This window comes from Pogona vitticeps, chromosome 12, assembly GCF_051106095.1.
Source record: "Pogona vitticeps strain Pit_001003342236 chromosome 12, PviZW2.1, whole genome shotgun sequence".
Taxonomy (NCBI): Eukaryota; Metazoa; Chordata; class Lepidosauria; order Squamata; family Agamidae; genus Pogona; species Pogona vitticeps.
In genome coordinates, this window is record NC_135794.1 from 3,096,464 (window position 1) to 3,118,934 (window position 22,471).

The 22,471-nt window shown below is 46.6% G+C and overlaps 2 protein-coding genes and 2 long non-coding RNA genes across 10 annotated transcripts; 3 read left to right on the forward strand and 1 right to left on the reverse strand.

Moving 5' to 3' along the window:
- Positions 1-9: 9 nt before the first annotated feature.
- Positions 10-11,115, forward strand: TM2D3 (TM2 domain containing 3). 5 transcript variants are annotated; one of them, XM_020784718.3, is made up of 5 exons: positions 10-165; positions 1,342-1,514; positions 1,656-1,830; positions 3,370-3,445; positions 5,424-7,774. In XM_020784718.3, exons 1-5 carry the CDS (start codon positions 63-65, stop codon positions 5,587-5,589), a joined length of 693 nt encoding a protein of 230 aa, XP_020640377.3. In that variant the 5' UTR covers positions 10-62; the 3' UTR covers positions 5,590-7,774. The 5 variants fall into 5 exon arrangements, with proteins under 5 accessions (XP_020640377.3, XP_078237311.1, XP_020640376.3 ...); XM_078381185.1 differs by lacking the exon at positions 5,424-7,774 and adding an exon at positions 11,018-11,115 and having other exon boundaries at positions 14-216; positions 1,339-1,514; XM_020784717.3 differs by having other exon boundaries at positions 14-165; positions 1,339-1,514.
- MAPDA (N6-Methyl-AMP deaminase) lies at positions 9,700-17,222 on the forward strand. 3 transcript variants are annotated; one of them, XM_072981655.2, is made up of 10 exons: positions 9,700-9,899; positions 11,018-11,148; positions 11,641-11,701; positions 12,562-12,649; positions 13,736-13,817; positions 14,254-14,380; positions 14,524-14,604; positions 15,351-15,477; positions 15,654-15,754; positions 16,616-17,222. In XM_072981655.2, exons 1-10 carry the CDS (start codon positions 9,846-9,848, stop codon positions 16,802-16,804), a joined length of 1,041 nt encoding a protein of 346 aa, XP_072837756.2. In that variant the 5' UTR covers positions 9,700-9,845; the 3' UTR covers positions 16,805-17,222. The 3 variants fall into 3 exon arrangements, with proteins under 3 accessions (XP_072837756.2, XP_078237310.1, XP_020640372.3); XM_078381184.1 differs by lacking the exon at positions 9,700-9,899 and adding an exon at positions 10,029-10,152; XM_020784713.3 differs by lacking the exon at positions 9,700-9,899 and adding an exon at positions 10,240-10,331.
- Positions 17,223-18,591: 1,369 nt separating this feature from the next.
- Positions 18,592-22,327, reverse strand: LOC144584647 (uncharacterized). Its single transcript, XR_013539030.1, has 5 exons — positions 21,973-22,327; positions 21,314-21,389; positions 20,615-20,693; positions 19,331-19,420; positions 18,592-18,833 (listed from the first exon to the last, which is right to left on the reverse strand). It is a non-coding gene; the product is annotated as an uncharacterized LOC144584647 (long non-coding RNA).
- LOC144584649 (uncharacterized) lies at positions 18,818-20,733 on the forward strand. Its single transcript, XR_013539032.1, has 2 exons — positions 18,818-18,934; positions 20,547-20,733. It is a non-coding gene; the product is annotated as an uncharacterized LOC144584649 (long non-coding RNA).
- Positions 22,328-22,471: the final 144 nt, after the last annotated feature.

Consider the following 22,471-nt stretch of genomic DNA (forward strand, 5'->3'; position numbering starts at 1 on the left):
CCGCGACGGCTGGGGTTCGGCGGTTGGGCGGGGTCACGCCGAAGTCCCCGGATGCGGGCAAGATGGCGGCGCTGGAGCAGGGCGGGCGGCGGGCGCTGAGGAGGGGGCTTTGGCGCCTCGCCCTCTTCCTCCTCCTCGCCCAGCTCTGCGGCCTCTCCGGGCAAGGTGGGCTCCGTGGGTCGCCCGAGGGCGGGCGGCGAGGGGAAGACGAGGACGGTCGGTCGGGTTTTCTTATCCCTCATATGTGTGTGTGTGTGTGGGGGGGTGTTTCGTATCCTCAATATTAATCATCAATTAATATCAATAATCCTCATTAGTCTGAGGCGTTAGGAAGCTGCGTCCCCCCCCCTCAGGAGGTGTCCAGGGTCGGAGAGGGCTCCCTGATTATTTTTTTGGGGGGGGGGAGGGCCCTCCCTAAACTCCCAAAAAGTAAGGGCTTCAGTCCTAAATGTCTAATTTCAGTTTTATCATCTTTTTTTTTTCTCTCCTGCCTTTTTTTTACCTCAGGAGGTGGAAGGGACCCCTCTGCCTGCTGTTGTTATTTTTCAGGACACATGTCTCTAACTGGGAGCAAAACCTTTGGAATAATAATATTAATCATCCTTGATAATCATCCTCCTCCTCTTAGAACTGCAGAGCTGGAGTACAGCGAGACATGCTTTTAATGAAACACACCCAGGTCATATCCCTGCTGTTGGTTTTTGTTTGTGTAAGGGAACCCCCCCCCCCTTGAAATTTTATTTTATTGTTATTTGACTCTTGGTTTTCGCATGTTAACTGCCCGGAATATTGCTCGCACTAATGAGGTGGTATATGAAGGAAGGAAGGAGCGAGAGAGAGGACTCAGAGATGAAAGTGTGCCCATTTATGAAGAGGCTGGTTGTGTTCTTCAGCGGGTGACCAGAAAGTCAGTACAGTACCTGTGTTGGTAATGATGATGATCGTCGTAGAATTGCAGAGCTGGAAGAGTCCCTATGGAGCATCAAGTCCAGCCATATGGTTCCTTCCGGCTCTGTAGTTATAAGATGATGATGGTCAGTAAAGGTGCTGGCTTCCTGGACATGCCATGGATTGGGTCATGGCCATTTGCTGCCTAGGAAGATGTAATTTTTCTTTTGGAACCTAAATTGGCAAAGGGATTCTCATGATAGGATTGACCCCCCCCCAAATATGTGACTGAAAGGTATGAAACAAAAATAAGTGAATTGACCGGCTGTTGTAGAATAAAATACAGACCATTGCCTAGGAATTTTATGCCAGCACTTTGGACCTTCATGTTCCCTTTTTCCTAAGACATTGTTTTTTTATTTTTTTTTTGGCCTTTCCCTTTGTGTTCAGCAGGTCTTAACGTTTCAGAGACAACATCGATTCCATCGTATGTGACACGATGCCCTAGCAATGGTTTATGCACCCTTCTGCCTCCCGAATGTATGTCTTGTAAAACAAACTACACTTGCGTCTATGGGAGACCAGCTGTTTTTGAATGTGAAGCTAAATCCCAGGTTCACTGTGTTGTAAGTAGTTCTTTAGCCATATTTTTCTGTCCTCCCCCCCCACCGCATTCTTTAAATCTCCTTTATTTGCTCTCTTGCCTTATAAATCTGTTCTATGAATTATTCCTCAAAGGGTGATTTGTGTTCCTGGTTCCCATACAGGATGAGAAAAACAATCGTCAGAAATTCTTCACAATCAACATGACTTGCCAGTTTTGCTGGCAGCTTCCTCCCACAGACTACGTCTGTTCCAATCCTATCAACTGTAAGACAGTTTCTTGCCCACGAGAACGATATAGTGCCAACTGCACAGTGCAGGATCATATCCATTGCCTAGGTAAGCCATACCCTGTGGAAACACTTGTTGTTGCTACCCCGTCTTGTTCCGATTGTCTTTAACTGTAGTACCTGGATATTTGATTTTGGGTGCTTACTTCAGTGAATTAGGAAGAAAAAAATGCAAGTAGTTTTTTTTCTCTGCTTGCACCTCATCTCCTAATGGTCATGTTTAGGTTCATTCCCATGTCATGTGTTTTGAGTTACAGATCTTAGTAAAATATACCAAAGTCTTATTTCTTGTTTATGGTGGTCTAGAATCCCTTTAAAAAATACAAATATAACCAAAACATGCTACAGAAAATTAAATTCATGACTTACTGTGACTGAGTTCTCCATGTAATCCCTTTTCTTGGCAGTGACAGTAATTTTTGGAGGTAGAAATATCTATTTAGAAGAAATTTGGGTTTCTGGGGGAAAATGAAGCTGTGTAACAACTGCTTGCTTGGATGGTATCAGGCGGTCGTTAAAGGAACTGCTATTATAGGCACCTGTCCAGGAGTCTGGAGCTGGTAGCCATCCAGATGTTGTTAGACACTAATCTTCTCATCTCCATCCAACCTCACCCACCAGTAGTCGTGAATGATAGGGTATGCCATTCAGCTATATTCAGACACCTACAAACTGTCCTTTACCACCCCCGTAGTCAAAGTGCTATTGTGAATAGACTTCAGTGGAAAAATGGTCACCTGTTTGCCCACGATTTGTGGCAGGAGTGGGCCCTGGTATTTTTCTGTTCAGGGGTCGTGCTGTTGGTCCCATTTTCTGCAATTTGCACTAGATTGCCCGTTTGGGTCTGATCATTTGATATACCAGTTTTACAGCCAGTCCTTTTTCTGGAAGAATGTTCTCTTAAGTTATCCTTTGGTTTTGTTGACTTGTACATAGTTAAAACTGGGCAGCTGCCGAACGCTCACAGGTTTTCAGCGGGCGAGTGTAATTAAAACATGATAAGATAGTAATTCATTTGGTGCATGAAAATAAAAACGAAAAACAGCTAATTTTCCTCCCCCTTCTCCTGCTTTGTTTCACTGGAAACCCAGACCTACCAGCAGAAGCCTCCAACAAAAGACCCATACGTAGGATTTAAACAAAGCAGATTATAGGAACTTGTTTTGAAGTACTGTACCACGGCTGAAAGGATTTCACACACAAGCACATTTCCAGTTGCCCCATGCTTTATTCATTCTAGGCATCTAATGTAGACTTCAGGAGCATCTTTTTGTTACCATAAAGCAACTAAGAATGAAAAGTCATGACTGGCAAATGGCAGACCACCTAGAGATTTGCCCACTGAAACATTCTACCTCCTCTAGGGAGGACTATCAGTCGAGTTCTTCCTCTTTAATGTGTGGTCAGTAACAAAGGAGAGTGGCGGGAGCTGGCTTTCTGACAGTGGAATTAAAGATTTGCCACAGGATAATCCATTTGACCGAGGCTAAAACTACTGCATTCAGTTTGTGCTTCAGTTTTCAGTGTGTGAACTCATCTTTGTGTTTGTGGTAACGTTCTTAAGACCTGAGTCTGTTTTTGTTTTAAGGTAATCGCACCTTTCCCAAGATGCTTTATTGCAACTGGACTGGAGGCTATAAATGGACAACAGCCTTGGCTTTAAGGTAGGCAGAGTTGATCCCACTTCTGGCTTTTCTGGGTATCCATTATGTTGTTGTTTGATGCTTTAAAAAAAAGACACCAAAACTTCATTGTAAACCAACAGGCCCTCAGCTGATTAAAAAAATACAACACTGTAGCCTGATTATTTGCCTGCCAAATGACTGATGTTCCAAGGTCTAATTCCACCACTGATTGAGATTCTTTGTGATCTATCGTACCCCTCGACTGAAAGTGAAACCCTGAGCACCCAGTGTCTGTATCTTAGAGGTCGTTTCTTTATGTCTGTTCTCACCCTTTAAGTGTCAGGGTTGAGGGTATTTCAATTCTGCAGGGGCCTTTGGTGTTGGCTCCTCAGAGTTGCTTTCTTTTGGCATTTTTCCAATAGGTAAACTTCTGTGCTAAGGATTGGCCTATAAAGCCTCAGGAGTTTAGGACTGACGCCTTGCCCCCGGTGCCAAAACTCTGTTATGAACGTGCGAGCAAATCCTTGTAACAAATCAGTTCACTGGTCCATCTGGTGTTATCAGCTCTGACTGGCAGCAGATCCCAGGAATTCTTCCTTATCCTGCCCATAGAGGCTTAGCATTCCCTGCTTCGCCCCTCATCCACATACTAACCAGATCCAAACCTGGCGATCATATGGTCTTTTTGGCTTGAAAATCTCAACATCCCCCTGTTTTGTTTACAGTTTGAGTGCATAAAGTTGTGGTTTATCACGTTCTGTTTCTATTGGAGAATTGTGTTTGAAGAGTGTCCCTTAAACCAGAGGTCCCCAGTCCCCGGTCCGCAGCCCGGTGCTGGTCTGTGGCCTTAGCTGGACTGGGCCCCACTCCTGCACGCATCCTCCCCACAGCCTGTTTGCGCCTGTGCCCACGTGAGTGCTCCACCACCCCTTTGTGCATGTGCACGAGTGCCTCCTGAGCACCGTGCTGCCCTTTCCACATGCACATGAGTACCCGCATGCCCGCACAAGCGTTGCACCACCCTTTGTGCATGCGCAGGGAGGCTGCTCTGCCTTCCCCAGCCAGTTCGCAGGGCTAAAAAGGTTGGGGACTGCTGCCTTAAACAACCATGTCAGCCAGGTGTGTGCAAATGACAGCCTTCTCTACATTGGTGTAGAGATAGTAGCTCCGAGCAATCCTAGCCAGCAGTGGCAATGGGGTGGAGGAAACGAGCCCTCCATGTTTTGGACTACATGCTTGGATAACCTGGGCAAAAGATTTACATGTCTCCTTCCAGCAACACTGGACTTAGGGATGGTGGACCCCATTGTAGTTCAGAATCCATCTGTGACTCTTATGTCCCTAAAAACATAGCTACAAAGCCCAAATGGTGGTTTCACACACACACAGACACATACAGTTCTCTCTATTGGAGGTCTCTTCTGTAGTGTTGACAATTCTTTCCATACAATATGGTGTGTGATTGGCCTTAAAGGTCCTTAGCTTGAGGCTGAATTAGAGCTGTTATGTTTGGGGGGCAAGTGTAGACCACTTTGATACCTTCAGTGTTGAACTCATGGGGTTCTGGGTGGCCAGGGGCAGAGTATTTATTGAATATTTATTTATTGGAATGATTATCTATTGAAATATTTACTTATTTATTAACTTTCTTTCTTATTTGGAAAAAAAACAACCCTGTATCACCAAAACTGTGGTGCTTAACCCCTTGCAATTCAAGGGAGACGTGTATTCGTTTCTTTCTTCCTTCCTCCTGTCTTTTTCCCATGTGATCTTATGCATCTTGCATGCCCTGAGTTGCAGAAATAAGATGGGATACTGCCAGTATCTTTTTACTTCTTAAAACAAGTATGAAGTCCTTTCAGATACTTGGTAGCATTAACGTTCAGCGTCTTGTTGATTGGGACTCAACGTTTGCCCCCTTACACAAATGAATTTCTTTTGCTGCTAACCTCAGCGGTCAGGGGAGTGACAAGCCAGAGTGAAGAGCTCCAACTTAATCCTTGTCTTCTGTCCCCAGCATCACCCTTGGTGGCTTCGGAGCAGACCGTTTCTACTTGGGCCAGTGGCGGGAGGGTCTGGGCAAGCTCTTCAGCTTTGGTGGCCTGGGAATCTGGACTCTGATTGATGTGTTACTGATAGGCGTTGGCTATGTGGGTCCCGCCGATGGCTCGCTCTACATCTAACCATCCGTGCGAGAAAAAAACAAAACCCCACCATCCAAAGTCAGTCACACTGGGAAATACACAAGCCAGACTTTGAAAATTAGACCTCGGAGCCTTTGTTCCATATGTGCACATATATTTAATGTACAGTATCTGTACTTCGCTTGCCTTGAACTTAAGGTAAAAATAAATGAAGGGATCATTGAATGATGCTTTCTTAGAATTCATTTCTCTTTGGGTTTTCGGATGCACTTTTTAATTTTTTTCTATGAAAAAGTTCATAAGTTGCACAACTGAAGCGCAGTGCTCTTTCCCAACCCGTGCACATGAATTCGTTGTTGCTGGAGGTATCTTACAAATTTCTGAATTATGCGTGCAAGGATTTTTCCATATTTAAAAGGAGGACATAACCATTTTCTACCATTCCTGAGGCAATACTCTACAGGGAGACTTTGGTCATATTCTAAACTGTATCTCAGGCCGAATGGTTCATTGTTCTGTCTTTTATTTTGTACTTTTTTTCTGGACAAGATTGAAGGGGATGCAAAAATCTAGCCTTTTCTGAAATACGGACATGTACAGAGTTGCAAAATCTTAGCACTGGTTATGGTTTATTGTAATACATATGATTACCTACCATTGCCAGTGACTGTCGTAAAACAGAGAGGCCCAATTAAAATCCATTTTGATTAAGGACCAGTTCATATACATGGGCATTCTCAAGTCCCGATTTACTTCTAAATAGACAGAGCATGTGATAACAATGCAGTAATTTATACAAGTTATTCTTGAGTGCTAATTGTTGTTAGCATAGATCACGAGCACTTACGAACAGTCAGCTTTCTGCATGTCAGTTCCTGAGTTGCAAGCATCGTAGTTCCCATTCTGTATCACTATGGGAACAGAAGATGAACAAGGATTGATTGTGGTGAAGATGCAAGGGTGTTAGAACACGTTAAGGACAGCTTTAAGCCTCCAGTTTATCCTATTTGGAAGGCAACTTCTGTGCAGGAAATGTCACCACCAGGAATAAAAGCGCAACATGCCTGTGAGCACAATTCTGTGTGCCTCTACTCGGAAGTAAGCCTCCGGGTTTCAGCTGGACTTATTCCCCTTTAAACCTGCCTATTGTTGCAATTCATTATATGCAGGCATGTCTCTTTGCAAATACTTGAATCACATCTTTAAAACTGATGGAAATCACCTTCTAAGATCTGTAATGCAGAATTTGATTCCTAAATTCCATCAAGGTACACCCAGAGATGCTGTGGAATTTTGTAGGATCCTGGAAATACCCTTCAGAGCATCCCATGATGTGGGTTGTGTCAAGTTCCATCAACCCATTTCATGGGATGCTTTGAAGGCTTGAAGCTAGACCCTGGCTCTTCCCAACCCTAGTCATCTGAGCTGTTACCATTAGGCCATGCTGTCTCTGCCCACAATCACCTGCATGGTACACATCCTGACTGTAAACAGTTCTGTACGCTGAATACTTTTTCACACAACCCATTCCCTTGTGTAGGAGGGAACGTCCAACCTACCCTATTTCTCTGTTGGAACCACGTGAAGACAGGTTATTCATAACCCTAACTACTAAGATGGTGTCGGGTTACAGAAACAGGAAAGCGGGCATTGCTTGAAGTAAATGTATGTCTAAACATTTTCCTTCAGATTTTAAAAAAATGGACATTGCTTGACTGATGTGCTGTGTTAACCATTTTACACCTGTTCAAAAAAGTAGTAAAAAACGTTAGAAGCAAAAACGTGTTCTTTGGCTCGCTTGGACTTTGTGCTGGAAGGGGATCGTGCAAAAATAAAAGTGTACATGCACTGTGTTCATTACTCTCGGCTCCTGCTGGGCAAATGTACGGAATCCAGCGTAAATGTGATCCAAATTTTCATGAGCTACTTTTGTTGAAAGGCAGCACATATTTCTTTTTCTCTTACCCATGAGTAATTCTGCTCAATAACATTGCTTTTTACTGTTCTGTTTCCTGCATTGTTTAGTTACTTGGTTGTTTTTTTTTTTAAACTTCTGAAAGTGGCCGTGTATGTTTGTTTTGACTATATAAAAAGAGAGAGATCTGTTATTTAGCAAGAAGCCCGGCAGGGCTGATTGTTCTGTTCCCATTTGTAATGATCGGGCAATGTTGGAAGTTGAGCCTTCTAGTGTCATGGACTGTAATAAAGACCGTTTTGTTTCCTCCTTCCTGCATTCAGTGCGTCCTCTCCACGGCAAAAATGACTAGCTAACTCAACTTTGGAGATGCAATATTGTACTAGATCAGTGGGTTTGTGGTAAACCCTGTTCTCTGTTCCATGTGTAGAATAAGTTCATGTTTTCCTGGATCTGCTTAAGAGTTGTTTTCCAAGAGTCACCCAGTGGAGCAAGCCAGCGCAAAAGACACGGCCCTCAAAATGAAGCGTGGCCAAGTCAGACATTTTTCTCAAGATGATCAGACGAGAACCCTGGACACAGTCCTTCCATACACAAATCTCCGTACACCCACACTGTGATTGCCACTGTTGTCACTGTCTTCATCTTGTCTAGAACTTCTCTCGGCCCGACCACCTGGGAGGTGAATTGGCAGAACCTCAAGTCCTAAAGAACACAGTGGGACTTCACTAACCAGGTCTTGCACTGTCCTGTGGGTTATGGATCCTGTGCGCTATCCACCCTGCTTCAGGAGGTGTGGAAAAGCTTCCCAGCCCTTTAAAGTGTGTTCCTTATATACCAGCCCATAGCCTTTAAAGCAGTGGTCCCCAACCTTGGGCCTCCAGGTGTTCTTGGACTTCAACTCCCAGAAATCCTGGCCAGCAGAGGTGGTGGTGAAGGCTTCTGGGAGTTGTAGTCCAAGAACATTAGGAGACCCAAGGTTGGGGACCACTGCTCTAAAGGATTCTCTGGGCAGTTTGCTATTTAATTATGCAGGCCACACATCCTGCCCCCTTAGTGAGCTACTCATTTTACCCACCTCAGAAGAATGGAAAGCTGAGCAAACCTCAAGCTGGCCACCTAGCTCAAGTCATGGGCAGAGTCTTTACTGCAGTACTGGCAACCTCACCACCGGACCACGAGGCTCCTTTACCGTGATCAGCCACACTACCGCAATAAAGCACACGATTTTGAGTTTTCCAGCAGGACCAGATGGTGTACCAAATACTTCACAGTATACTGTAGACCTCAGTATCTTGCATTCCGCTAGCGTCTTGGAGTCAGCCTTACACTTGGGATGTACCCTGTGGTTTCCCTCATTGTCCAGAATTATTTTAAACATAGGTAGGGATCCATTCAGATCTTGCAAGTCTTCCGAGGAAGCATACAGAAGCACAGAATTTTTGATTTGAAGAACAAAACGAAACACACTCATGAGATCCACAAGCCAATTAAAAATCACGGGTGGTGTGATACTTCTACATATTATGCTGTTTAAGTACCATTTAATAAGAGGATGGCTTCACCTCTTTAGCCGGAATAATTTTGGGGGGGGGGGGTGTCTCTGTTTCTCTCCGCATTTGAAGCTCTGCTGTGTCCACCCTGATTAAGAGTCTCCTGGTGGCCTTCCAAGTTTGCCCTTTTTAATGATAATCAATGTAGAGCAACACCTCTACTTATTTACTCCTCATATTAGGTATGGAAGAGGAACAGCAATAATGCTTGGCCTGCTTTGAACAGGCTCCAAGGCCACGTTCGGCTTTATTTGCTTTTAATGACTCTCTGATCGAAGTGGCTTTTATTGCGTTCCACGACTGTAAACTTCCAGAACGCCAAACGTCCGGGTTGACTGCAATAAACAGCAGTCCTCTCAGTCGTTATATACAGTAAATATTATTAAAAACACCCATCAGAGAAAGGCGAATTAGAGCAATCCATGGACAACGATCAGGATTTGGGCCACTAAATAAAACGAATGCGCTCTAAGGCTCGGATCCGAGGGGGGGGGCGGCTTGGCTCAGACCTGCCCCGGTGACACTTCGATTGGGGAGGGGGGCAGCCCTCTGCGGGGCCTCACCAGGAACTCTTTCCCGCCCGCCCCCTCGACCTGCGGGGTCCCCTCGGGGCGGAGACTCTCTGCCAGGAAGGAGGGTTCCCCCCACCCGCCCCTTGCTTGCTGCGTCACGGCCGGCGCAAAGGCGCCCTCGGAGCAGCTGGAGGTGGTGACGATCGGGGGGCAGGTCTGGCCGCCGCCGCCGCTTCCTCCTCCTCCCGAGGAGCCTGGGCCCGGGAGAGCCGCTCATCCCTCCCTCCAGCCGCCGAGCAGGCCAGATCCCCGACCATGGCCGCGGAGGCGAAGGGAGCGCGCCGCTTCTTCCAGCAGCTGCCCAAAGTGGTGAGGTTTTTGGAGAGGAGCACCCGGGGCGCCGTTCCCCTCCCTCCCTCCGCCCCCTCTCCCCCCCCCGACCCGCACAGCTTCAGGAAGCTCTTCCTCCCAGCCTCCCCTGCTCCTGGGATGATGATGATGGGAGAGGTTGTCCCAAAGGGCACCCCCGGCTCCCGTTTCCGCCCCCCCCCCGCGCCCCGACGCACACGGCTGCGGGGCGCGCGCCCTGGGCTCCCGGCGGGCAGCAGCCCAGTCCGAAATGGCAAAGGGTTCTTGGAAATAATTGTAGGTTAAAAGCAAAAAAAGAAATAAAAAGTTTTTTTTTTTAAAAAGAAAGACAAAAACGTTTCGGCGCCTGAAAGACTTAACTTTTTTATTTTTAAATAGAATGTCTGAGGAAGTGGACTTCTTCCACGGAAGCTCACATTGGAAAATATGAAAGTTAGTCTTTCACTATTCTGAGTATTCTCTACCTGGAAATCTCTGGAAATGGTCAGCATAAGTCGGAATTGACTTGGCAGCGCAGTATTATTATTGTAGTGCTAACAAGAGTCTGCCTATACCTGCTGTTTGCATTGGGATGGAAACTCTCATTGGTGCTGCAATAAAAAGTCCCCAGAAAGGCTTATTCTTTTAGTGTAGATTTCCCACCTCACTGACCATTATTGGTGACGTTGGTGCCCCATTATTTCCTGCTCATGTTTGGAAACGGGGTAACCAACATTTTATGCAGCTGGATGGCTTCTATCTGAAATTGGAAACAAGTATATGGTGAGGGGGGACCAAAGGAATGACAACAATTAGTACAGAACCTTTCAAAAAGGTTATTTTCAGATAGAAACAGACTTGTACATTATCATGCAATAAGTGTTTCATAGAAAATATAGAGGCTAAGGTTCATGGGAATTAAAGGGGATGAAGTAGGAATTGAAGGGAAATATTACCACGAGAGCATTTACAGCAACTGGTACAATGACCGAGATGAACAGGTTATTTATCCTTCTTTGTCCACTATATTATTTGTATTGCTATCAGCCCGGTAATTACAAAATGCTTCCTATGAAAAAGGTGGGAACAGAGAGAGACAGAATCCTGGTAATGAAACGATGGATTGGCTTCTGATTTAGGAGCTCCACGCCCACCTGAATGGCTCCATCAGTTCTGACACCATGAAAAGGTTGATGGCCCAGAAGCCAGACCTGCAGATCCCTAACGGGATGACGATGATTGAAAAAGGAAAGAAAAGAAGGCTGGAAGAGTAAGTTCTTGTACATTTCATGGGGAACGTCCTTTCGCCCAACGATCTAATTCAGATATGGCTTCCGAACTATATGCTCTATAAGTAAACTATGGAGGATTGTGGAATGTTAGGATATTTAGTTTAAAATTGGTGTTAAATTAACATACACTAGGCCCCTTGTATCTGCGGGATCAGTATCCACGGTTTCATTTATCCATGGTCTCAAAATATATATTTTTTAAAAACCCTAGCCGTACATAGTTATATATGTATTTCCATGATATAATTACCAGAACTGGTCCTTAGAGGGTTCCAGACACTATCCATGGTTTTCAGCATCCGTGGGGCGGGGCTTGGATACCGTACTCCTACTGTAATTAAAAAGCTATAACAGACATAATTGTTGCTGTGCAAAACAGGCTATTTTCAATTCAATCAAGTAATGGAATTCATTTTTATGCATGCCATTTCTTAACATTAAATTCTCTTTTCAAATCCTTGTTGGTGCAGATGTTTCCAGATGTTTCAGATCATTCACCAGATTACTAGTAGGACTGAAGACATATTAATGGTAAGTTAATTCAACTGTGTGCAGGGGTTGGATGTCTCCTCATTTAGCTTATTGCAGGGAAGCCTTTGGGTGATGGCTATGACAAGGGAAGGTCCCAAAGTGTGGGCAGAGTGAGGGACTAAGACTTGGGAGACCTGAGTTCAAATCTCTGCTTGGGCATGGAAATTCACTGGGGGGATGGTGGTAGCACTGCTAAAACTCCTCCTGAAATATTTCACTCATCTTGGAAATCCTATTAAGGTCGCTGTTAAGTTGGATGCAAACGCCGAGCATAAATTAAAGGTGAAAAGGAATCAATGTTTTCCTCATCAGTTATTTTACATTTCTGAGTGTCTTCTTTACTGTAATGCCACGATTCTCAACTTTGGGTCCCCAGATGTTTTTGGCCTGCAGTTCCTAGAAGCCTTTTCACCCGTAGCTGTGCTGGCCAGGATTTCTGGGAGTTGTTGTCAAGAACATCTGGGGACCCCAGTTTGAGAACCCCGACTGCTTTGAAATATCCTCTTTCTCCTACTGACTAGACTGGTCAGTTTCATGTTCAGGAATCTGAAATACACCGGTTGATTTCAAGTCAGCCGGCCAGCTCCGTGGTTGCCAGTCTGCAATTTGTATCTTTCAGTTTTGTTTTGTTTTGCCAAATGTGTTCAGAAACACTTCCTGGAAGAAAAATGTATGTGCTCAGGTTACAAAATGTATGTGCTCAGGTTACAGACTAAATACAAACAATGCAGCCTCGAAGAGTTATGATGAAACAACTGCGTGTGAAACTAGTAGTGGATCTGCAAGTAGGATGCTTTTGAGACCATGGTCCTCTCCCTCCTTGGAGGATCTGTGGGTGCAACAGGCTTTCGTCCTTTCAGGTAACCAAAGACGTTGTTCGGGAATTCGCTGCTGATGGAGTCAAGTATCTGGAGCTACGGAGCACACCCAGAGACGAAAATGCCACCGGTAAACACTTTTTCCCTGCCTTTTATTTTATCAGTGTCTCTCCCTTCCCACTGAAGGCTCTCAGTCCTCATTGTCTGATTTTTTTTTTTGGGGGGGGGGGAGACAGTGAAACTGCTGTTTCTCCCACAGAGCCTGGAAGCAGTGTGTTAGAAACAGCTATCTTGCCGACTTTATACCATTCCCTCATTTTTTATTTTTAAAGCTTTTAAAAATACTATAACTAATAGCAGCGAAATAATAATAATAACAGAGTACAGTAGGACCCCCTATATCCACAGGATCAGTATCCACTCATTCACTTATCCACAGTCTGAAAACATTAAGATTTTTTTTAAAAAAATCCTAGAAATATATATTTCTAAAGACGAAATTACCAGAACTGACCCCTAGGTGAAGCCAGGGGTCTTGCTATAACTCACGTTTTTCAGAATCCATGGGGGGGTGGGGGGTTTGGATCGGATCTCCCTATGGATACAGGAGTCCTGTTGTAAAAAGGGTTCATTCATTCATCCTGCCTGCTCACCAGCAAGGAAGAATTAAAGTTTATCAGGGTCGTTTTTTTCCAGCCACGCTCCAGCCAGGCGTGATATAAACGGGTTGGGAGAACAGCCCAGGCCGGGTGTCCATGCTTTGTTTTCCTACCCTTTGACTCGAGTAACCCACTCGCATGTTTCTGAAACCGTGAGCAGGGAATTGGCTGGGAAGACCCCTGGCTCAGGCGTAAGTCTGCGTGCTGTGACAAGCAAGAAGAAAGTCATGCTAATGACATTTACTGATACTTGGATTTCTGTAGCGCTGCAAAGGCAGGAAACCTTTTAAATTTTTTATAACTCCCATTGGGAGTTATGAAAAATTAAAAAGGTTTCCTGCCTCTGCCAGTGTGATAGATCTGCAGCTCGACAGAAATCCTGCCGACATGGCAGTAAATCTTGTGGGCTGTGCGATTCCTATGGATTGTCGGACAGGGTGAGGGGGTGGGGAGAAAACTAGAAGTGTCCCCTATCTTTGGTGTACGTCACCCTATGCATGGTGGGATCACTGTACATTTTAAACGGGCACAGATCTTGCTTCCATGTTTTTCGACAGGCATGACCAAAAGATCGTATCTGGAAGCAATCCTTGAGGGCATAAGACAATGCAAAGAGGAGGAGCTGGACATAGAGGTTCGGTAAGTTTATTTTATTTGTTTAAAGGAAATGTCTTTCCCCGGGGGGGGTGCACTTCTTCCCTGGGGGAGAAGGGGGTGCACTCCAAGAGTGGGCGGAGCCACAGGAAAATGGTGGAGCCCCCAATTGCCAACATACCTTAGCTGGAAGTCCTTACTGCCATTAACTCTGCTCTAGGGGGGCTCTTGGTCTTTCAGAATAAGCCATTAAAAGCGGGGAAATCCCCCACGCACTATGGTGAAAGGGCCAGTTTGGGGACCTTAAGAGCGTCCAGGTTGGACCTCGGGGCCGAAAGCTCCCCACCTCTGCTGAAGAGCCTCCGGGAGTCACAGTAGAGGATCCTAGCCGAGATAAGACTGTCTGGTCCGGTATGAGGCAGCCCCTCGGGTCCTTTGTGCGGTCTGCTTTTGCTGACCATCCATGTTCCTTGCCTTCTAGATTTCTAGTATCTGTGGATAGAAGAGCCGGATCAACGGTGGCCAAGCAGACGGTGAAGCTGGCCAAAGACTTTCAGCTTTCCACGGACGGAGTGGTGGTCGGAGTTGATCTCAGTGGAAATCCAACTGTAAGCATTCTTTGGGAAACGGCTCCTTGCCTGCCCACCCTGAGCCGTCACCGACCGTCACCAAAGGATTAAGGATCCTTTAATCGTACAAAGTGATTACGATTTCTCTACAAAGTGCTAAGTGTTCCCTTCTTTTCTGGAAGGCAGGGCATGGCAGGGACTTCCTGGAAACCCTCACGGAGGCCAGAAGAGCCGGCCTGAGGCTGTCGTTGCACCTTTCAGAGGTAATGTCTTCGGGGGAGAGCTTCACCCCAGAATGTTTCAAAGGAAATATTAATAGCGTCGTGCTTTGCACTGATGGGGAGGTCTGCAAATTGAAGAAACAAGTTAAGCAACAAACAAGCAGGTACTACATTTAAAGGTGACATCAGGAGCATTTTGGAAGTAATCACAGTGGGGTGTAGATAGTGGTTGTCATGCTTAAACCAAGTCATGGCTGTTGGTGTGTATACACAGTGGCATGCCAGTGTGGGATATTACTGTACCTGGGTTCTGCACACCTGAAGCACTTTCCAACATGCAGTGTTTCAAAACGTTGCCTCTTTTGGCCGTGCTTCCATCCCAAAGGATTCTGGGATTTGTAGTTTAGCAAGGTGAGTAGAACTCTGCTGTAGTTCAGGGGAGTGTATTTCTAGTTCATGCCTGCTGGGTCCTCCAGATGTTTGGAACGTCACCCTCCAGAATATCTGGCCGAGGGACAAGGGATTGTCCTTTAAAACATCTGGGGACCACTGTGCCAGCACTCTAGAGCAGAGTATTCTCAGTCCAGACGGCGAGGGTGTCATGACAGTCAAAGTGGGATCAGACTGATACAACACCATTGTGTAGATGCCCTCCTCGTTCGTTGACTAGATGAAGTTAAAACTTACTCCTTGCTATGTCCGTGATCATACGGACACACAGCCAACAGGAGTCTCGAATGCAGCAGGTAACATCGTCCGTCCTTCGCGTGTGCGTTCTTTGCTTTCAGATCCCAAATCGGGAAGAGGAGACCAAGCTTCTTCTGGATCTGCCTCCTGACCGAATCGGACACGGGACCTTCCTTCATTCTTCGCGGGATCTTGTGGAGCTTGTTAAGCAAAACCGCACACCTTTAGGTAAAAGGGGGGAGGAGGGAAAGGACCTGGATGCCAGCTGAGAGGGGCTTGGGGATGCAGCCAGCCCCTGCTCTTGTGTCTTAGGGTACACCCGGCCAAGCTCTGCGTTCTTTGCTGCCCTGGTGCTCGCCTTTGCTTTGTTTCCTCCTGACCTGATTTTCGGGTTCCTTCCTCAGAACTCTGCCTGACATCCAACCTCAAAGGGCAGACCATCCCCTCGAGCGACCAGCACCATTTTGGCTTCTGGTACCGCATGGACCATCCTGTCGTGATCTGCGTAAGCGCCGTTCCTATTTGGTGGGCGTAAAGGGATGGAGCGGGAACCCTTTCTTTTGAGTCTGTTTCGGTTTAACCCTCCTCCTCTTGTCGTAAGAACCGGAGCTTTGCGAGATCAGTCCAAATTGGAGGGCGAGGGAGGCGCTAGAATACTCAGGTCGTCAACTGGGAAAATTGACGTTTCTGTGTGAGCAGTGCCCATGTTTCCGAATGCCTAAGGATGTTCGAAAACTTGCCAGTGTGCCAGGAAGCGCGTGTTGGTTCTACGTTTGTATGGTGGAGTGTTGTTTTGCTAAGGCTAGGTGAGGTTTTTTCCTCCCACCTCCAAAAAAAAAAAAAAAAAGGTGGCTAAATAGCTCAGTGGCTTGGAGGTTGTCAGTTTGATTCCTTTCTGTGCCTCCTGGATGAGAAGCCAGCCTGGGTGGCCTTGGGCCAGCTGCCCCGTCCCAGGGGCAACCCGAGAAGGAGGGAATGAGAAGCCACATCTGTGGACTCGCTACCTCGGAGACCCTGAAAAGGATCACTATAAGTCAGAATTGACTTGAGGGCACACAATTATTATTATTTCCCCCCCCCCCCCAAAAAAAAACTGGAAATAAAAGGAAGTTTACTTCAAGTATACAAATTAAAACAGCTATAGAGCTGGTTTTCCAGCCACCCTGGAGCAAAGATTCTGCATCTTTAGGGGAGAATTGCTGCTTCTAAACTAGGCTTTTTAAGGAAATACCAAAGGCTGGAAAACAGGCTGGAGGGGGGGGGGCTGCAGGGGCCCCACAAGCTCCAGCCTGGGAGACACCCCCCCGTGTATTCAGAATTGCAAAAAATATAACCCTTTCTTTTTCTTAATTCCTTCCATCATCAGACCGATGATAAAGGTGTCTTTGCCACCAACCTGTCTCAGGAATACCAACTGGCTGCAGACACGTTTCAACTCTCGGAAGAACAAGTGTGGAACCTGTCCTACGAGGCCATCGACCACATTTTTGCTTCCAGTCGTACGAAAACAATGTTGAAGGAACGGTGGCAGGCACTGAAACCGTCCATGCTGTGAAAAGAGCTCCTCTCACTAAACCACGAAGGGCCTTCGTTTTTGACACATTTGTTTTCTATCGGCAACGGGATTGTGTGTGTTTGTTTTTTAAATACCACAGGAGATGCTCACGACTGCGTCGCCCTCCCACCAGAAACATGGAAATGACGCTTTTCAGGATCGAATTCTCAGAAACCCGTAGCGGGCTCAAGGCCATGGAACAATTCATCTTCCTAGGAGAAGCGTCAGCGTTGATTCGCTCCTCATCCTTGCTCATAAATGAACTGGTCGTGTTCAGCAACTCATCAAGAGCACGATGCCGTTTTCACTGTGGCATTATAAACGCTCGGCAGGAAAAGAGGGAGGCTGAGATTTCTGTGCAAGAGGCAAAAATTACCCATTTCTGGTTTTGTTGAAATTAAACAGAATAGTCTTTGGATCTGCCTGTGGCAGAGCCTGTATCCATCTTTTGTCGAAGGGCTGTGCAATTAATCACTTATTAATTACCTAGGAAATGTACGAGAAAAACAACAGACCCAGAACGGTACTTCAGTCAACACACAATGCCTTGTGAATATAATGGAGGCGCATCTTATTGAAAAAAAAAAACAGTATTCATTACGCCGTTGGTTAGTGGTGCCCAATGTCTGTTTCTCACAACTTGGAAACATTACTTTTTGAACTGCAATTCCCAGATTCCCCCGTTGCTACCTAGGATCTTCCTTTCTGAGCAAGGTGGATCTGGGCCTAGCCACAGGAGGCATTTCAATACACACTTAAAAAGCACCGGGTGGAAGCCGTGAGCCTCCTGTCAGAAGAGGAGAGCAATCCAGGTGAAGGGAAGAGGAAGGGAAAAAGCAGACCGTCAAGGAACTTAGAAGCTTTTTTCTCCTCCAGAGCCACAAGGGACCAGCCGAGAGAGAACCAAAAAGGGTATACAAGCAAGAGGACTTCAGTGAAGCTTCCCTTGGTCCTTTTTTAAGGAGGAAGTTGGGGTAAAAATATTTTAAATAAAATATATTAAGTAACAAATACAGTGGTGCCCCGTATAGCGAGGTTAATCCGTTCCGGATTAACCCTCGCTATACGGAATCATCGCTAAATGGGTAGGGGAAAGGTATTGGAACGCATTAAACTTCGTTTAATGCGTTCCAATACCTTCGTTACTTACCCATTCAGCGAGGATTCCAGGTGCTGGCAGCCATTTTCGCGCCTTCGCTAAGCAAGGGCAGAGCGCGAAAACGGCTGCCGGCAGCCATTTCCGGGCTTCCGGCGGCCATTTTGGAACCGCCGATCAGCTGTTCGGCGGCTCCAAAATGGCCGCCGCAATACCCGATCTTCGCAATGCGGGTTTTCCCCATTGCGAAGATCGGGTATGTTTCCATATAGCGATCCCGAAAAAGGGATCGCTATACGGAAACATCGCTATACGGTGCACTCGTTAAGCGAGGCACCACTGTACATAGGGGCAAAACCAGGTGGACCTCCCCACCGTCTACTAATAGGTGAAACTGCAGGGAAGCTGATTTGTACCTGGCGGTAGTGGGAACTTCCTAAGTACAAGATCTGTTCATCCGTGGAGCAGGTGGTGGATCCCCTTTGGTCAGAGGTCCTTAAATGGGGTGTGTGTGTGTGTTTGTAGACAATGACCTGTGAGAGATGATGAGGACCGGCAAGATTTCTGCAGGTCCCCAAGCCTGACTTCATGAGTCATTTCTACAGCCACATTGCAAAACACTGGAGAAAAAAAGCAAGGACATGTTTACTCTTTGCTGAATGGGGAGCCTGGCTGGTTTTTAACCCTCAGCTTTGCCATCCCTTGGCTGAGAAGGAGCCATTTCTTTTCCCCCCAGCAGGGCCCTAGTTTTTGCCAAAAAAAAAAAAAAAAAAAAGCAGAGAAGCGACAGTTGACGTGTCCTTTCCTGGGTGCGGTCAAGTTTAATTAAAGTACCAAGATCTCACGGGCTGTCCTTGTTTTCCTCCTCCTCTCTTTTTTTCTTTCTTTCTGTTTTCCTCCTTTAGCTGGTCCACAACCAGAGTCGGTCACACACTGCGGGAGACCAGAGAGAGTTTATTGCGACTCGTAAGCAACAAGGTCCCAAACAGATGGCCAGAAAGAAAATAATATCCAAGAATAGTAGGGATCTCCAGGTAGGCTGGGAAGGAACGCACTGCTGGCCTTCAAGAGTTGGCAATATTGGACTACACGGGCCAAGGTTCTGTCTTCGTACCAGGCAGCTTCTTCTATTTTTTGTGCCCCTTGAAGCTAAACAAACCCTTTAGCTCCTACAGTTCTGCCCCCCCCACGTCTTGTCCTGTCTTTCTTACCGTGCGGAGACCCAGGGACGGCTCCCCAAATTATTTTTGAAAAACCCAAATGCAGCTGAAAACACGATGACAGGATAGTAAGATTAAACATGTTCCCGGGTTAGAATAGCTAAAAATTTTAAAACAAAGGCACATCTGAAAAAGTCTTTTGAAACCCCAGCTGAACTCTCGCTGAAAAAAATGTCAATTAAATGTCAAAAGGCACATGAAGACACTGACCGAAAGGTTTCCCGGCTGCCCTCCAAGGCTTGATGAAGTTGATCACATTAACGTAATTGATCCACTTCTCCTCCTGCATGGCCTTGGGGCCTGGACGAAAGTAAGAGTTAACACAGTACAAATGTCTGCGAAAGGATATTTGTGAATCAGCTGACGTGACTGCCCTCTGATCTCCATAACACATTTTTATTTGAACGTGGAATGATGCGGGTGGAGAAGGTCACCCCCACCCCCACCCCCAGAATTTAGGGTGGAACCACAGAGTCTTGTGGGATCTAGAAAGCAAAGCCCTTTTTGCTGAGCATGTGGTCTCGTGGACCCCAGTCTGGGCGAAGGCTCTAGTCCACAAACGTTAAGGCACAGTAAAGCTAGTCATTCTTAAGATGCCACCAGACTCCGTGCTGTTTTGATGGCAACAGACTGACATGGATGCTCTTCCCCTTCTGAAAAACAAATGGGACGGTCATAGTGTGGCAGCTTTCAGATTAATAGATTTATTATACACGTGAGGGTTTGTTTTTTTTTAACAAGCATGCCGTCTAGGTCTTGCTTTGATCTGAATCCCTGCCTTGATCAGGAGGTTGGACCCTCGGGCCTTATAAGCCCCTTCTGACTCCACACTGATTCTAGTCCTCCAAACCTGGGTGTCCTTCAAATGGGTTAGACTACATCTCCCAGCATCATCAGTCTGCAGAGCTTGGCGGCTTCTGGGCTAAAACAGGCTGCCCTAAATTCTCAAGGGCTACAGAGGAGGGATCTCTTCATAGTCCAAAGGGTGAGCGGCAGAGCGAAGCCGCGAGGCGGTCAGCGCCAGCTCTTGGGTCAAGGTTTCTGTTGCTTTCGCACCTTCTCGTGTCAAGGCAGCGCGGCCATTGCCACAGGCCCTGAAGGCGGGTCAGTCCTCTCCGTCCCCTCCCGCTGGGCATCCCAGGCAGACGTCTCGGCATGAAGCCCAGGAGCTCTGCACAAAGGCGATTCCCTGCGTAAGGGGCTTGCCTCCTTTTGTGACCGTGGGCTGCCCTGCCTCTATGACATCACGAGGCCCCACCCACTAGCCTCAGCTTCCAGCCTTGAGTTCAGAGGGCATCATGGGATGTTCCTGGCTTGGGAAACCTACCCATCGCTCTGCTTCCTTGGACCACATTCAGCGGGTTTGGGTATTTCTTGTAATACACTTTCTCTACATCATCCATGATTTCTTCCCTCCCCTCCACAGGGTGATGATGAGGATATTCAAGCAGCTGATGAGCTTCAACCTTACCACCCCCTCCCAAACGGTTTTACCTGTCACCTGGCTGAGATCAATAATCTTGGCTCCTCGGTATTTAATATATTCTCGCATGAATCCATTGTAATCCACAATCTTCAGGGATAGAAAAGAGAAATAAATTTTGACACACTTGATTTGGGAGGCTGACGAAGGAGCAAAAATGGGGCATTTGTAGTACGTTTGCTCATCCTAAATCTCAAGATGGCCTGCCTGTCTTAGGTCCATTTTAGATGGAAAGAGTTACGAGTAACAGAGTTGCTCATGGCTAATTTTTGAGTAACATCTTGAAGCTGGGTTACAAAAATAATGTAACAAACGATAGGAACATTCTTTTATAGCAACATTCTTCCCTGCCCCGCCTCCTCTGGCAGGCACCCACTTAGAGGCAAACTCCCTGGATTCCCCGCCCTTCCTCCTCTGGCGGGCACCCACTCAGAGGCAAGATCCCTGGCTTCCCTGCCCCGCCTCCCCCAGGTGCTGCCTTTGAGTGGGCACCTGCCAGAGGAGGCAAGTCTGGGGAGCACTGGAGACCTGATTAGCCAAAAAACAAACCGGTTCAGTGGTTCACGCCCATCTCTACTGGCTACCTAGAAAGCGGACAGATGGCAAGCTGAAACTTTCAGGAAGCTCAGCATAGCGGATTGCATAGTCGTCTAGCTTTAGAGCGACGTCAGATCCAAGGGGATCAACCACAAGGAGGTGGCCATACTTACCGGGCTAGGGACATAGAGGCAGACAGGTCTATTAATGCCGTATTCTGGGGAGATGGCGTAAGGAGGCAGAGAGGCTCTGAAAACAAACATAAAACATGCATAACCAGACGGGGTGGGGTAGAGCTTGTTCGCCACCCCAATGACCAATCCGAAGGAAAAACCCATTGAATTTGTGAGAGGTGGAGGCCAGAAAAGCTCAAGGTGGAGGGGCCACTTCTCAATGCCAAAACTGACCATACCTGTTTCAGGTTGACCCCCCCCAGAGGTGGTACCATGTCTCCTTTAAAACACAAAAGCAGAATCCTAAAGCTCTTTGACCTGTTAATTCTTCTCCTGTTCTCCCCCCCCCGAATTTCCCCTCTTCCTTTCTTTTTTCCCTAGAATGGGGTCTTAACATTTTCCTAACAGAGCGAATAAGATCAGACGGAGAGGATAAAATTCTGGGAAACAGCACAGGGAGCGAAAGGGTTAACCCCCCCCCCCCCCCGCCTGACTGTGTTTTGGTGGCTTGTATTAGGTCTATTTAGACCTATTGCCCAAAGAATCGTATTGGAAGACCTGTGGCTCTCCAGATATTGCTGGACTACAACACCCATCATCGCAGTCCCTTGGCCATGCTAGCCTGGGACCGATCCAGAAGCCAGAGCTGAAATGCTTACCTGTAGGGAAAAGCCATGTTGTAGTAGCTTCAGCCTCCCAGCTGGCCCCGGATGTGAGTTGGGGTTGGGTTTCTTTTGAGTGTGTGTTTGTGTGTGGGGGACCTTTAGCTTCATAGATGTTTTCGGTGATCTCACAATGGCTTCTGCTTGAAGTTGATTGGCCAACTCCTTGTGCCAATCACAAACTGGTGCCCTGTGATGCCCGGACTTGCAAGCTATAATGGGCTGAACCCAAGCCAAAATTGCCAAAAAAAAAAAAACCCCACAATTTTTAAAAAAAGAAATAATATAAATTGGGGTCAATTTGTAAGTTACAAAGATTGAGAAAACGGCTACACTCCTGAAGGGTCTGCTTATCACAGCCAGAGCTTTTCTCACCCCCTGTAGTTTGCAAATCAGCTTGCTTTGTTTTCTGATTGGCTCAACACAACCTTCCCTAGTGATTTTAGCTCCAGTGATGGGTCAACAGCAATGTACAGTTTCGCCCTCTGCTGACACA